Source organism: Acipenser ruthenus, chromosome 17 (assembly GCF_902713425.1).
Source record: "Acipenser ruthenus chromosome 17, fAciRut3.2 maternal haplotype, whole genome shotgun sequence".
In the NCBI taxonomy this organism is placed as follows: domain Eukaryota; kingdom Metazoa; phylum Chordata; class Actinopteri; order Acipenseriformes; family Acipenseridae; genus Acipenser; species Acipenser ruthenus.
In genome coordinates, this window is record NC_081205.1 from 29,662,659 (window position 1) to 29,679,282 (window position 16,624).

Sequence of the window (16,624 nt, forward strand, 5' to 3'; positions counted from 1 at the left end):
TGCAAGGACAAACTGCACATACAGTACTATAGTAGCAAGAGCTAAAAATGTACCATCTCAAATGGGAGGTTGTCAGTCACAATATGTATTTCTGGCATGCATGTCTGATTGTATACCAAAGCACCCTTGCACCTTTCAAAAGTAACTCTTCTGTGTTTTGGCAGTTTTTCAGGCCTACGCATTGTACCGTGTAGGGTTAAGAGCAGCTTTAACTTAAAAGCTCATCCTTAACTAGCAGAGCAGAGAGTTCAGCTAATTCCGCTTATTACCAGCACTCCAGTAAATTACTTCAAGGAACAGCATGCTTTTTTATTATTATTATAACATTAACACTGTCTCACAATGAAACCCAATGCTAACCATGTAACCTTCTTTGATACATCAGAACAAAAGGGAAAAGGCTTGAGAACCAAGCCCTTGGCTTTTCAAGGCTGTAACAACTATAATGAGCATTGCTGATGCATTACAGCTCCCCAAGAGAGTGTTGAAACCATTCTCAAAATTACAACTGGAGAACTCTTCACAACAAATCCAGCATGACATTTTATAATCCTAGCTTGTATTTTTTTCAGGCTATAAATTAACTTGATGTTTTACAAGGAAGTGAAAGAGGCTTTAAAGTGCTCTCAATGGGTTTGCATTGACATTTCACCAAACAATATGTAAGTGTTTTTCTTAAAATAATGTAATACTGGCAAAGAAAGTACCATCACACTTGAATTTGCACCCACTAACCAGAAAAAAGGACCCAAATACCCCAAGATCCAGTCAGGCTGGGTTCGTGCATACCCCTATTGGAAACGACTGCTTCTTCCAACCACTAGATCCCTGAAAAGTCTCTCTATTGGTGATGAGGGAAGCAATTTTAACAAAACGTTATGAACAAGATCTCTGGAACCCCTGTTCTTTGACTGACACAATTTTGAAAAATCCTTTTGTTCTTAAGCTGCAGAAAGGAACCCTGGGTGTGAAATGACCACAGGGGTTGTGTAACTGTAATTCCTGCCCCTCGGCAACTGTGAGTTAGTAAATGGAAAATCTCTATAGAAATTCAGCAGACAGTGGTTTAAATGCTGAAATGCATACTGTAGTAAACATGGTAAGTAATGATCTTAGCAGAATCAACAACCGGGAATGAATGCAGTGAACAGGGAATGGCAGAGTAGGATATTAACCAAGTAAAAATGAATTATTTGTGTTTTGAAATATTATTCAAATGACATATGCCTTTAACTCCTATTATACAGAATCTGGTAATGAAACTCATATTTTTCTGTTTATTTAATGTCAACATTATAGTGTTGATTGATTTTAAAAATCATTTAAATGGATGATTAATTAAAGTAGAGTTTATACAATAACATCCCAGTCTAGGTAACGAGAATCGCACATTTATTGGTAAATGTGTAATTTCTGGTGATCAATATATAATTATACATTGTTGATTAACTAGCTATGGTATAAATTAAAATTAATTCAATTCAATTGTATGATTTGCTTTTAATTCCACAAATGTAATTTATCATTAAGTAATATAAATGAGTAACTTGTGTCAGTACATGGTTGTCACATCTGAGACTAAGTGTTCCCTTGTCAACATTTCAGGAGCCTCATATGGGGGTACCCTTGTGCCATCACTAAAGAATTGCCCACTTGATGAAAAAATAAAACATGAAACATCAATAGTTGTGAGAGAATGTGGATGAGTTTCCTAACAGCAACCTCTTTCTAAAGTCTCAGAAAACCGACAAACTATCAGAAGCTGAAACACATTGGTTAGAGGAATAAGCTATTTACGAAACTGGAGGTGGTTTTTAGTTACTTCAGTTTGGAATTTGGTATCCTTGGGGTTTAGTTTTGTTTTTGCTCTACCTGTGTTTTATCAGGGAGATGTCTTGTAAAATGAGCCATCAATGAGTCAAAAGGACTTTTCAACTGTAAGCCACAGGGACTCCTCTTAAGATACACAGGAACAAAGTGAAAATGCATACTCAAGGTCATACCCTGTAGTTTTAGTTTGTGTCATATGAAGGACATTATTGTTCTGATAATAGGTTGAAAAAGTGAAGATGCCTAATTCAGCTTTAGAAATATCCTTGAGAAAATACTTGACGTACTTCTTCTAAGTGAGTAACTAAAAGCCTAAAGTACAGTACTATATTGTTCATATTGGCTGGCTACTGCATGTAAATTACACCTAATAAAATGAAACCTTTAATAATGACCTGATAGCGTTAAATCACACCAGGACAAAATGCATTGCAGACAGCACTTCTAGTTGTGCAACACTTTGGGTCACATGACTGTTATCTAATTCATGGTTTGTCACTTTACTATTAGTTAGTCGTCACTGTTGCAGAGCAAATAAAAAAAGTGTATTATCTACATCATATACTGAACACATTGTTCATAGAACATGATCATCATGTTTATATATATATATATATATATATATATATATATATATATATATATATAATTCAAGATTAAGAACTTGAGGTTTTTAAGGTTATGGCCCATAGTTTAAAAGGAAGGGTATATATATATATATATATATACAGGATTATACAGAATGTAATATTAATAATCACATGTCTGTACATTTTGGGACAATGGGAATACATTTTGTTTTGCTCCTTCAGTCTTTCGAGCAAGGCAATGCATGTGTTATTCTTCTATCTCTCCCCTGTTTCTCAAAGGTAATTGCAGCCAAGCAAATTAGTGAATTCCATGGATGCATAACTTAAAGTTATGATTGTTAAAAATAATAATACTGTCTTTCAACGACATCCTTTTTGTGTGAATGCTTTTTGCATTATTATTCACAACCTTGTTTGTCACAGGAATGACTAAGAGGCAACTGTGAGATGTAGAGCGTCAGTGTAGAACTTTAGTGCCCTCCAGTGGTTGATATGAGATATGACATGTATTCTCAGCTTTATGAGAAACAGGTACCAGAAACTGCCAGATAAGATTCATAAATGGTTTAAACTGTGGTTTGTTATATTTGCATACAGATTCTAGGGTATGGTTTGAGCTGTGGCTTGTGTCTCAACTAGTTTCTCTTGCTGATAGCTTGGCACAGAAGTACAACCAGTTTAAATTATTCCAATTTATTCCAATAAAGCTGCTGTTGTTGTGAAAAGCACCTGCCTTTGCCTAGTGTGTTTTCTTTTCAAATTGCAGTCGGTACCCAGTGCCATCACTTGACTATACCAGGGTTTCCTGTTCATTTTGTTTTAGGGAATGTAGGCTTTGGGTGCAGCCTTTACAGGATGGTAGTTAACTTGCCACAGGCTGTAACACTGCCTACCTCTGTAGAAAATATTGCTTCTCCCTTATCTTTCAATAAAGTAGCTCCACATCCCCAGAGTGTACTCGTCTAGCTTCCTATGCTTCTGGCTCACTCGCTATCAAAATATCTATTCATGTTTACATATGTCTTACTGTTTATTGTTTGACATGTATTGCATTAACCACCCACTATACATGCTGCAATGTGTTGTTACCTATTGCCTCCTCAGGGCCTTCTATAAACATTTGAAGTAAATTAATGAAATACACCAGAATCAGGCAAAACTGGGCCACCCTCCACTTTAATGTTGGTAAAACTCCTGGGCTCTAGGACTGCTAAGAGAGGAACTGTATTTGATTCTACTGTCTATTAGGCCTGATGAATGGAGAATAGCAGAGCGAAGAAGGTAATGATAAACATCACATGATTTATGAGAGCTGTTTACAACTGTAAGGCTCAAACATATTAACTCCTTAGCCTGAGGTAAAAGATGGCAAGAGACAAAAGTTGAGGGACAGCCCATTAATCTTCATAATATACATTAGATCCTTCTTCACATACTTTTCCATATTTGCTTAACAATGTACCTTCGAAAGATGAATGATATAATCTGCTTCTGGCATACTGCATGGAAAATGACTGCGAACTGTGACTGGGATTTTTTTTGCAGAAAAAACTGAACAAACACAAACTGCTCTAAGTTTGACCCCCTCAGATTACGGTCACATGAATGCAAATATTTCACACTTTAAAGATATTACACAAAAGCTAAACATATTGATTAGTGTGCATTTGTGTCCTTCCTTTCTACCCTTTCCCTTAGTTACAGCTGCTGGAAGCACCTGTTGCTAAGTGGTAAACAGCCTTGTGACCATGGGTATAAAAGCTCATTACAGTTGTTTCTCTGGTAATTATCCCTGTAATGGAAACCAGTTAGCTGGTATGCAAGAAGTTGCATTAACTGTTTTAATCTTACCACTGTAAAGTCTGAGCTTTTTGAATATTGAAATACAGTACTTGAATAGAAGTGGGTTAGATGAAACCTGTATCATTATTAGGGCTGGGATTTAGTCATGGTGGTCGGATTTAGTCATTTCTCTCCCCAGGGGGCGGCAGCGCTCGGGGGGGAGGGTTTAGGTTGGCCAGGGTGTCCTCAGCTTACTGCGTACCAACGACCCCTGTAGACTGGCCGGGCGCCTGCGGGCTTACCTGTAAGCTGCCCAGAGCTGCGTTGTCCTCCGACACCGTAGCTCTGGGTTGGCTGCATGGCAGGCCTGCACAGTGAAAAGAAACAGTTGGCTGACGGCACACGTTTCAGAGGACAGCGTGTGTTCGTCTTCGCTGCTCCCGAGTCAGCACAGGGGTGGGAGCGGTGAGCTGAGCCTAAAATACAATTTCAAATTGGGCGAAAAACAGGATAAAATCAATTGGCGACTACTAAGTAAAAAAAAAAAATAGTAGTGTATTATTATTATTATTATTATTATTATTATTATTATTATTATTATTATTATTATTATTATTACCAGGCAGTGACCCTCTTCTCATGGTATTAGCTTCAGTGTTTAAAGGGGCAGCTAACAGCTAATACATTTGTTCACTTTTTCATTTCAAAACTTTTTTGTTTAGTTGAAGGAAAAAAAAATGTACCGATGCTTCTAGGTTTGGCTACCGAGAAAAACAATAGAGCAGCTTAAAAGGAAGGAGGGGTCCGGCACGCCTGGTGGATTTCAGGGGGCTAGTCTATTCCGGTCATTCTGACTTAAGCTCTCTGGAGTCGAGTTTACATGCATGCAAGGCTCTTCACTTGCTTTTCTTGGTTGCTTTCATTTTACTAAACATAATGCTGAATTGTTACACGGGTAGAATTACAGCACCACTGCCTTCCCCCTGGAATGGGATGAACAGAAGGTTGATTCTGGGTATGGTTTTAACTTGCCAAGTGTTTGGGGGGGGGGGGGGGGGGGGCTACAACAATATTGAATTAGCTACTTATTTCTTTCTGTCATGCTTCACCGTCTCCCTTTTTTCACATGCTGTATACAATTTCGAGCCCACCAACAGTTCTGCAAAGTAGGAGAAACTAGGGGTGAAGCAGGGGAATTTTCTAGTGCAAGGGAAGCATCGCAAGATTCAGTTATTTACAGCTGGCATGACTGTGGTTATAAAAAAGCTTGCAACCCCACCAGGCTTTACCTCCTTGAGAATGGTGACTGGGTTCATCCTTATTTTATGAACCGGAATCACCTGTCAGCATTCAAAAACAATGGCTCGTGTTGACTGTGTAAATGGAACAGCATCTATTCAGTCTAATGTGAGAAGCTTTTTAGTAAGAGTGCTCTGTGGAAGTAAGTGAACATCATCTGTGCACTGAGAAATGAGTGACTACAGTAGTACTCTGGGTTATTTAGTCATTATAAATCAAATTGCCATCTTTTGGTTATTTTTCAGGTGATTGGGGACGGGGGAGGGGTTGCATTCTCTGAGGTACAGCTATACATCATCTGTTTTAGGGTTTAATCCCAGTGTTTCTGAAAGTATTTATGAAGCATGCACCAGGCTAGTGAATCTACAACTAAAATATAAAAACTTCAATTGCAAAGTGCTACAGCTAGGTGAACCCATTCAATGTGACATGTTAGCTCATTAAAAAAGGACTGGAATCTCAATGGATATGTGTTCTTCCTAACAAGGAGTATACGTCGACTCAACTAGGTGACTACACATATGTGGTGTGATAGGCGGAAAACACATATGGTCAATATCAAACTGTATACTCCACCACTGTATGTGAAACACGTGTTGGAATGGCAGAACAATATGTTTTCTTAGTGGCACAACTGCAAGGGACTCATTAGCTCTGATATTTCTCATCTTGACTCATGAAAGGTCACGCTGACAAATAGAAACAGAGTTAAATTGTAGAAGAGTGTGTTCAACAAAGGTTGAGGCTGTGTTTATGAATACAGAGCCCAGCTCATTGTGCCTGGCAGCCCACCTGACCTTGAGATCACTCAAGAACCGTCTGCCTGCATTCTAATAAGGACCTCATGACAGCATCACATCTTAAAATACTATTTATTGTTACAGCTTTGAAATGTCATTTCACATTTTTCTTGATACCTCAATGATGAATGAAAAAGTTCTCTGAAGATCAACAGTCTCAGCTGGGTCATTTTTTAAACCAGTTTAAGTCAGCCTCACTAGGCTCTAATTAAATTTAAGGCAGCGAGCCTTGGAGAAGCTGGGATTGAAATTAAAGTCGACTCCTCTATTCTTGCTTCTAAATCAACTTTCTTCACTTCTATAATGTTCTTTTTCTCTCTTGAGTATTATGCTGCAAGGCTGGTATTTTTTTTTTCAATTGCAAACCTTAAGAAAGTTTTTCATTATAAACAAATCACAGCCTAAGTCATGATATGCAGCGTGGATTTGCATTTTGAATTCTATGAATAGACAAAAATGAGTTTGTTCTCCAATGGCATTTTGATTCACACATTTTGTCAGTGATGTTACTTTCCATTTATATTGCTAAAGGCATCAAGGTAATAAGCCCGTTTTATGAGTTTTTCCACGACAAAGGACTCAAGGACAGCAATCAAGAGCTGATGGGGAACTGCACATGTGTCCTGATTCTAATGTTTGTTCAAAGCCATTTTTGATTGTTGTTTTTTTTAACAGTTTATCATGGCTTTACTGGTAAAAAAAAACAAACAAAAAAATGCACACGACAACCCTTGCATACATTTAAAACATATTTTAGGAACATTAATTAATTTAAAAAAAATGTTTTCAAAGCAAGCTCCAATGCTTACTGTTAATCAGTTAATTCTCTCAAGTGCAACTGTATAATTTGTTCACTGTTACTAGCAAGAGCTCTATCTGCAATCAGAACAAGACAATCTAAATGACAGCAGTACTGAACTCTGCAATATCCTTTTCAACATAATTATCATTTAACCCACATGCATAGTATTAGCAGGAGCTTGAGAACTGAGAGTTTTTCAGCTAAACTATTTCCTGCTGAGGTGTATCCAAATAAAAGTTCCCATGTAGAACTGGGCTCCTGCTTGTTTTCAATCTACCGAGAGGCATGCTCAGTTTTTTATGCAGGATACACCACTGAGGTCATTATTGTCAGGTAATATCATTATCATAACCAGTGATATACATTACATATGAATATTAGATTTCTATATGTGTGAAATGTTCTTTCTATTAAAAAAAACAGGCAATGCACAATACTGGAATTACTGCTTCATTTTATTTCACATGTTTCTAATATTTAAAAGCACAAAGCAGTTGATAAGATAATTAACAACACTGTGTATCAAATCATGTACAATTTGAATAAATGCATATCAGATACACAAAGATACAAGGGTACTGAAATATGTATTTGTATACACTACTTCATTTAAAGATAGCCTAATGTTTCCTTCTTAACCCACATCAGTTTGTTTTAATCTCAAGAAATGTCTTAAATGTCTTTTACTGATACTGTGTTAATAATTAATTACACATATCTTTAAATGATATGCTACCTCTTTTTCAATACTTGAAACAGTTACAGAAATCATAAAAAGAGTAGGAAATGGCATAAATCAAACCTCATCTGAATACAATAAAAATCCTGAAAAGGTGCTGTCGTCTTCACTGCTAGCATACACCCCATTCCAGTCTCGCAGGGTTTCCAGCCACACTTGGTCACCCGGATTTAACTTCAAGAGGATAAAGTTAGAAGCTTGGTCAATATCCTGTCCGTACAATGAATCCCTGCTTCTGAGCTTTCTGGAGCCATCGACAACCAGCACGAGTCGAAGAGGCCTGTTTCTTACAGTCACGTGGTAGGTGAAAACATACACCCCCGCAATGCTGCAGTTGAATTTACCGATACTTGCATCATAATGATTCTCCCCATTGTAGAAGATCTTATCGAATTTGACTGGGAAACCAGATGTAGGGAACGATTTACTGGGTGACAGGCCAACGCTGAAGCTAGATCGTTTGAGTACCAGGCTGTCACCCCTGGCTCCTTTAAATCCTCTTGGCCCACGGTCCCCTTTCATCCCTGGATGTCCCCTGTCACCTTTTGGTCCATTGTTCCCCCTTGTCCCTGCTGGTCCTGGTAAGCCTGCAGTGCCAGGGTTGCCTTTATCTCCACTTGCTCCAGGTTCTCCTTTTACTCCTTCCAGCCCATTGGCACCATTGGCACCACTGATGCCACGATCCCCTTTATCTCCCTTTTCACCTTTCATAGCCTTTTCCCCCTTCTCACCTTTGCCCCCTTTTTCCCCTAGTGCCCCGCATTCCCCTTTCTCTCCCATCTTCCCTTTCTCTCCTGTATCCCCCTTCTCTCCACTTAACCCCTGTACACCTGGAGGCCCCCCTTCACCTCTCTCTCCTTTCGTACCATTCTCACAAGGATCCCCTTTCTCTCCTCTGTCACCTGGAGGCCCAGTGAAACCAACATTTCCCTTCTCTCCTTTTGATCCAAAATCACCTGCAAACATTCAAGAACAAAAACAATGGGTCAAGTTGACTGTGTAAAAGGAACAGCATCCATTCAATCTAATATGAGAAGCACTTTAGGAAGATTGTAAGATTGGAAAAAGTAAATAAAACAATTTTCACATTGAGAAATGAGCAATTACAGAAATACTTATTTATTCACAGTTTTGCTTAACCCTTTAGTGTGATTAAAAACATGAATGAGAGAGAGTGTTCCAAAATACCTTTAGCTCCTTGCTTTCCAGGAATCCCTGGGATTCCACTCATTCCATTTTCCCCTTGGTCACCTTTGTCTCCTGAAGAAAGAAATTTTTGTAACAATGTTAAGTTTGATCTCAACTTAATACAAGTAAGTCATGACAAGAATACTCAGAAAGGTTCAAGAAAAAATGACTTTTTTTTTCTGGGATGTCCCGAAATACCATTTAGTTTATTTTCCAAATGTAATTGAAGTGAAACTGAAAAACAAATAATGTCACTAACACCCAGCAAGCCGAGCAGAGTTTCTCCCATTTCAATTGAGCAAATAGGTTCCAACAATTGCATGACCAGAACTGTAAGCAAGTATTTGTCTGTACTCTAATGCAATTCAAATTAAATGAACAGACCATTCACTACAAGAACATCCCATGAATTAGAAAGACCACATCATTGTGCAATAGATCAAACTGCATTGGAACAGACAGTTACTGTACCTTTCCCTCCCTTTAGCCCATTTAACCCAGCAGGTCCTGCTGCCCCTTGCAACCCTCTTAGTCCCTGCTCCCCTCTTTCTCCTCTGGGACCTGGAAAAGGTAAAACATTTTGAAGAGAAAGGAATTACAATATTATACAGCAAACACATACAGCAGGTCTTTAAAACAACCCCTTTTTGATGATTGTTCTGTACAGTACGTGAAGTCAGAATCATACTGCAATCCGGTTTACAGATACCAGTAATTAACCAGATTTAACTAGTCTGTTTGAAAACATATTACCCCAGTGTGAAATATGGTTGAAAAGTTTTAAATTATTCAGTATAATTAATTAACTCCTTCAGCACTAGGACAGCCCTAATTAAATGGTTTCAGTGTCATACATCAAAATATAATTTAAAATGGGCATAGCTATACAGCTTTGTATGCAAGACTAGTTTACATGTTTTGTAAGGAGTTTTCTTTGCTATATTAATAGTGGTCTGCAGTTTTGAGTGGTTACATTTTCTAGACCTGTCTGCATTGCTGAAGGCGTTAATATGCACCATGTTTATATACCAAGGCATTGCTGTGCTTTACCATACTTATCTGTCATTTTCAATGCTTTATTGAGCTTTTATTACTGGATGCCACAGTAAAAGGATAAGAATGAATTAGCTTGTAAAGTCAGTACTGTTCGATTGTGAATGCAAGTTAAGTGCCAATTAGTACACAAAATCATACCTGAATGTGTTTTAGTCCTCTAGAAGCAATGCAATGTTAGAAATCCATTTGGGCATTTAGGTCTTTTAATTATTGAAACTAATTAACGTTTAAAATGTGATCAAGTGAAAAAAGTTATTTATTCAGCTATTGCAGTGTTTTATACAGGTTAAAATGCTTTGCAAACACACACAACTCATCTAACAATTGATAAAAATATGGTAAGGTAGCATCTTCACCCATGGGTAAAAATGCACTGTTTGAATTGCATGGCATTTACTTGAGAATAAAAACTTAGCAGTGTACAATGAAGATAACGGATTACCTTGTTAATGAACACCCCAGCAAGCATTGGAATAGTGCAACCTATTTATGTCTACATAAGAGCCAAATATATACCTGCAAAACCAAGGCCTCATTGGCATTGCTAACTTTAAATGCCATTTTAAAACATAAAAACATAATCCAAAGAAGGACCTGTGTATTTCTTTATTCCTCCAACAAACATATTCTGTGGTAAAGAAATGTTTTTTTAAATTATTATTATTATTATTATTATTATTATTATTATTATTATTATTATTATTATTATTATTATTCTTTGTTCTTTCAAATGAAGATGGTTGCATAAAAACATGCATTCAGTTCACATCATATATTGATTAATGTCGATGCATACGCGTGTGGCTTTATGACTTCATTTACCTGGAAGCCCTCTGTCACCTTTCTGTCCTTTTGGCCCTTGTTCAGGGGGGCAGCACTCGCAGAAATTGAAGAAGCACTCATTATAATCAAGGGTGAAGTTTTCATGTTCCCCACTGGGAGGTGGTGTTGTTATGGTCCTGAAGGCGTGCTGCACGGTGTCAGGGAACGTGGTGCTGTCAGTGGCAGCTGAAGAAGAGGTTTCAGTGCCGTCCGTTGTCTCCTCTGTCATTGCGCTGGAGAAGGTAGTTGTGGTCTGATGGACCTCTTGAAAGGGCTTCTTCGTGTACTGGTATTTTGGAAATTGGGTGGTCTTTGCCGATATATGTGCAACAATAATAACAGCTACGAACAGGGCCGCTTGCACAGAAAAAAATCCCATGTCTGTACCTGAAACAAATAAATACAGTAAAAATAGAACAGTACTTGCATAAATAAATCTGAAACAAATAATGCTGAAATTGAGGATACAAGTTTATCATTTGTGTTTCAATCCTCAAACTAACAGTCACATCAAATGTTGTGTAACAGTAGGAGTATAAATATGGTGTCCTCTTGGCTTTTCAGGTTTACATTGAATATTCAATATTTTCCCTTTACCTTATTGTCACTCATATTAAATGGCAATTTAAAAGGATAAGATGCATTTGTTTTCTCGTTTCATTTTTTACAATTGTGAAGGATGAAATCAGAACAAGTAAATGTCTATATAGCAAATAAAGGTGAGAAAATATAGCAAAGTGGTAATGTGTTTCTCATGAACCTTGAATTTGACGCATGCACTGCACAGCATTGTGTTATTGCTCGCTCGCATTTTGTATTTCTAACACCATTTTCTTGTATTTTTTCTCCCAAAACAAGATTTCCAAATTTATCTTAAAAGCTAGTTTAAGAAAGCAGGTGAAGCCGTTATCTTGGTTATTTGCTCTTTAAAATCTATCTAAAGTGTATTGGTCAACTGAGAGCCAACAACAAACACTGCACCTATTGTTGAGAAACCCAATTAATAAAATAGCAATCCAGTTGAATATCACATCACTGATTTCGTATAATAGGGTTCAGTTTAGTATCCAGCACTGTTACCGACCCGGTACTGTAACTTAACTCCATGGGTTAACTGAGAACAGTTATTTGCTTTGTTAAGAAAAATGTAATCTTAGCAATTAGGATCTTAACAGTCTGATGACTCCGCAGAATTACACACGAGTATTAGATACTCCAAGTTTTATCTTGTAATTTAATGTTCTGCGGTTCAGTGCTGCTCAGAAGTTAAATGGTCAATAAAAAAAAAATACTTGCAAAAAGAAATATAAAAAGCATAGAAGCACTCACTTATGTAGGTTTACTTTATATTTCTCTCTTTTGCTTTCATTAATTTGTTTTCAATTCGTTTATATTCTCATTTCAACTTGCATCCAATAATTAACTTGTGGCATGCACTAAACAAGAATAATTGCACACTTAGCTATTCACATTCACTTGTAGGATTAATTTAAATATGATATTACATTATAACCTAATTCATTCTGGCAAATAGGTTCTACCTGCTGTATTTTAAACTTTTTTTTGTTTAATTAAAGTCCCTTTAGTAAAAAGTGCATATAATAAATTCAATATTTATTCTGGAATGCAATTTCTGAACTTCAGAGCTAATTAGTTAATCCAAATTGGCACCTACCGTATTAATGATCTCTTTATCATTTATCCCATCCCCTAATGGCACTTTGGACAAAGTAGAAACATTCTCTTTCACGCACAGTTTAATGTTATTGCTTTAATTCATTATGCCCTGGCCAATGGGAAGGTATGAACAACAGGATTGGTGGATTCTCACGATTTTCACAAAATAGCCTGAAACCTGAGGAAATGCTAATGTTTGTCGACATGTACTTTTTAATTGAACTTTCCTTTTCTGAGGTGTTCTTGTTTTCTTCAAATTTTTTGACATTAGATATGGCACTCTCATGTACTCATTGTATAAACAGTTGGCCATGGGAACAGTGGAGCTGGTGATTTGATATATAATGAATTCCTCTTCCTTAGAAGAAGTTATGGAAATTTCCACTGCAGGTACTGTAAGTTCCTTTTAATATTATTATTATTATTATTATTATTATTATTATTATTTATTTCTTAGCAGACGCCCTTATCCAGGGCGACTTACAATCGTAAGCAAATACATTTCAAGTGTAGCAAATACATTTGTGTGTAATAGTTTATATATATATATATATATATATATATATATATATATATATATATATATATAAATTTCTGTTTTTAAACAGGTTGCAGCTTTTTAAAATGGTGTAAAATTAGTCAAATCTTGAGTTATAACATTATTTATAACGTCCTCCTGCTGAAAGTAGAAGCTTGAGCGGACCTACTTGACGCACCAAATTACAACAAATTGTCTTTGTGGAACGTGAGCAAGCTTGACTGTCCACAATGGTATATATTTTATCAGACAATGTAACAAGATCATGGAGCACAGCAGCTTTAAAATGAAATATTGTAACAGCAGAATATCAGATCTGCAGTATGTTGTATAACTGGTACAACAGGACTGCTCTTATTAACTGGTCTCTCTTAAATTTACCAAAATCCATTCAAACCAGGGCAATCTGGTGTAAGGTCTTAATCATTTAAAATAATGATATTCTTTTCCATACAATGCATGACTTAACGAGAATATAAACTGTAGGATTGGCAAAGTACAGTATTATTGAATCCCATGAGGGAAAAACTATTTATAATAATGAAAGTGGTACAAAGTGTTACATAAAGGAAGTGTGTACTAATATTAATATACCCATAATATTATGTACTGTGCCATCTTTATATATAATAAAAAGCATACAACGTGGGTGATGTTTCCTATATATATATATATATATATATATATGTGTGTGTGTGTGTTTTAAATGCAGAACTTTTACTTTATCAATATTTTTTTATTGCAAAGCATCCCATTGATGGATAACTCCCAGGAACATGGTAAACACACACTTCCCAAATCCTTTTAAGAATCATGTTTTCTTGTAAGGAAAATATTGATATTTCCAAACCTTTTTGTTTTTCTAATGAATTAAGATAACAACCAAACAGTATTTGATCAGTCTGTTGGAATATTTCCATGAATGCATTTGCCGAGCGAGCTGAGAAACAGATTTGTTTGGGGTTTTTTTGTATTGTTGCCAGCACTCTGTGACGCCCATATTGATGTGCTCCCTGCGGTATACAGGTAAGTTGTAACTATAATATTACCATCAAAGTGGTACACTATCTCGTAGGATAAGTAAATCCATTATTTTAACATCTATACAAGTGAAAGTCTATCAACACAAATATCTTGGCCTCCGCAGACACATATTCTACACACAGAAACAAAGACTTTTCATCCTCCAGATGTGCACATTCAAGTATAGTAACTTTAATCAACAACCGACATTATATAGATAAACGTTTACAGGGCTACTTAATTCAGATGCAATGTAAAATATAACAAATTGTAATGATTTTTTTCTTAAACAAGTTGGTTTTATTACTGCTATAAAAAGGTAAGGATTTGATGCACTAGAATTTAAATTAATTGCAAAATGAGTCGGTAATATATAGACAAAGAGAAGGAGATGTGATACCTTTTGTTGGAATAACTAAACAATAACTTTCATTTCATTGTATACAGATAACATGGATAATGTGTCAATAGGCAAAAATTATTAATTTAGTCTCCTCTGGGCATTCCTATATTTCATACTCGTAATAGCGGAAGTGTGAATATATATATATATATATATATATATATATATATATAAATGCCAAAATTAAAATACAAAAATAACAATAATTTCAGGAGGGCCAATTTTCCCATTGTTAACCCATCAATTAATTCCATTGTCAGATACATTCAACTTGAAAAACAAGTGCTGCTTACATCTAAGCAAAGAGAACACTGTTTCAAACAGACAACTGCAGGGCAGAGGGAAGCCAGACAAAGCAGAAGGGAGAGCCCATTGTTATTTACACTTGATACCCATTTCATAATTTTCATTCAAATTAAGAGATGTAAGAAATACAGACATGTTATCCATGTGGTCGTTTATTTGATTAAAACTCAAATTCCATCTCCAAAGTTCAAGGGAGAGGAATATTTGAATTGTTTCTGATAGCAAACTGAGAATGCCAAAGCAACAAATCATTTAAGTCTCCTTTTCTTTTTCAGGCCAGATGCCTCTTGGTTCCCAGAGATTTTCTATGCTCTAATCAGCCCCGGAGCCCCCGCTAGGTCCTGGGTATCCTGTGATCGCTTCCCCTCCTTCACTGGATCCCTTGTACTTGGGAGCTACAGCAACTATAACTAGCTTCTTATCTAGGCCTCTCACTATCCCTCAAACTCCCTGACTCCTTTAAACTGAAACCTTCAATAACGCCTTTGTTGTTATCGTGGTTCATTTAAAGAAACCAAAATCTAGAAGGAGCTCTGGGACAAAATCTTCATGTTGCCTGGAAACCTTGGCTTGTCTCACTTCATTAGCTGTATTGCGTCACATCCACACTAGAAGGCTCATGGCCCCAGTTAGAGGGCCCTATTCATAATACTTAAATGACTGTTTTAAGGAATGGATTTTCAGTGTTTTTTACAGGTCATTTTGATTATTTAAATCGAGTTTTCAGTTCATGAAACCTCTTCTCAACTGTTTGAGAGAGGATTAGACGTTCTTAGCGCTATTCAAAGCACTGCCAAGAGGTGTTTATTAACACTGGAGTGGGAATTTCATTTTAAACACAAAACCTTGAAATACTAAAATAAACTTAATATATTAAATGTCAATTTTTTTCCCAATGTCTTCAAGAATGATTTAAGTTTATTATAGTGTTTCTGATTTTAGCACTATTGAGTTTTTAATAGTTATGGATAATGCACACATTAAGAAAACAAAGCATTACATTGTTTCTACTAAATAAGCAAAAGTGATACACTGTAACAAATGGTTTTCAATCACATTACCATATTAAGCAATGTCACAAATAGTAGTTACCTGCATCTCCTTTATCACCTTGTTCTTTCGTTTGTTCTGAAGGTCCTGTAATGTTGTAAAAATGCTGGTTCTGTGTTTAGCTGTTCACAGCTCCTCCTTCATTGCAGTCAAGAGTTCAGAAGGGGTAAGGTGATGTCATACCGATGAGAAGGTTGCCAGAAATACTTTGTCTACCATAGTCTCCGTTGTGTTGTTACTGGACTGGCTAATCGAAGGTGTTAATTTTGAGAATGCAATTACACATCCAGGGATGACTGAGGAGGAGCTGTGTTTAAAGTCTTGAAGATCGTTATCGTTTTTTCAAAGTCCATTGACTCTCTTTATTTGTGCAGGTTGTTAAGGACTTCTCAGCTTGAAATTCTGATCCGGATGGAATCACTGCAACTCTTGTGAGGGATGTTCAGACTGAGAATCAGGGTCATGTTGTTCTCTCTGTGTTACAGACATGCACTGATGAACTCATCGAATTGAAAATGAAAATCAACTAAACCAGTAGAAGCAATGCTGGCTTCATACCTGAGAAAAGACAGAAACTAGTGTGATAAATAGGAACAGAAAAAGTGCTTTATTGAATAACAGTAGAATTGTATATACAGTAGAATTGTATTTACTGTATATGATGTATTGGAAATTTTACCTTTCAAACAACCTGTCGGTGGTGCATAATAATGCAGGAC

At 36.5% G+C, this 16,624-nt stretch overlaps 1 protein-coding gene across 2 annotated transcripts; it reads right to left on the reverse strand.

Moving 5' to 3' along the window:
• Nucleotides 1–7,554: 7,554 nt before the first annotated feature.
• Nucleotides 7,555–16,624, reverse strand: LOC117422885 (inner ear-specific collagen). 2 transcript variants are annotated; one of them, XM_034928609.2, is made up of 5 exons: nucleotides 15,948–16,624; nucleotides 10,909–11,295; nucleotides 9,502–9,591; nucleotides 9,031–9,102; nucleotides 7,555–8,798 (listed from the first exon to the last, which is right to left on the reverse strand). In XM_034928609.2, the coding sequence occupies exons 2-5, from the start codon at nucleotides 11,285–11,287 to the stop codon at nucleotides 7,900–7,902; spliced, it is 1,440 nt and encodes a 479-aa protein (XP_034784500.2). In that variant the 5' UTR covers nucleotides 11,288–11,295; nucleotides 15,948–16,624; the 3' UTR covers nucleotides 7,555–7,899. The 2 variants fall into 2 exon arrangements, with proteins under 2 accessions (XP_034784500.2, XP_058846319.1); XM_058990336.1 differs by lacking the exon at nucleotides 15,948–16,624 and adding an exon at nucleotides 12,584–12,645.

Bases quoted from the DNA above. Each gene is read 5' to 3' on its own strand.
- LOC117422885 (XM_034928609.2), bottom strand. From the start codon at position 11,287: ATGGGATTTTTTTCTGTGCAAGCGGCCCTGTTCGTAGCTGTTATTATT. The intron at 9,592-10,908 runs GTAAATGAAGTC...TACCTTTTCCAG, and splicing joins AGGTGACAGAGGGCTTCCAG to GTCCCAGAGGAGAAAGAGGG. The intron at 9,103-9,501 runs GTACAGTAACTG...TTCTTTCTTCAG, and splicing joins TGGGCTAAAGGGAGGGAAAG to GAGACAAAGGTGACCAAGGG.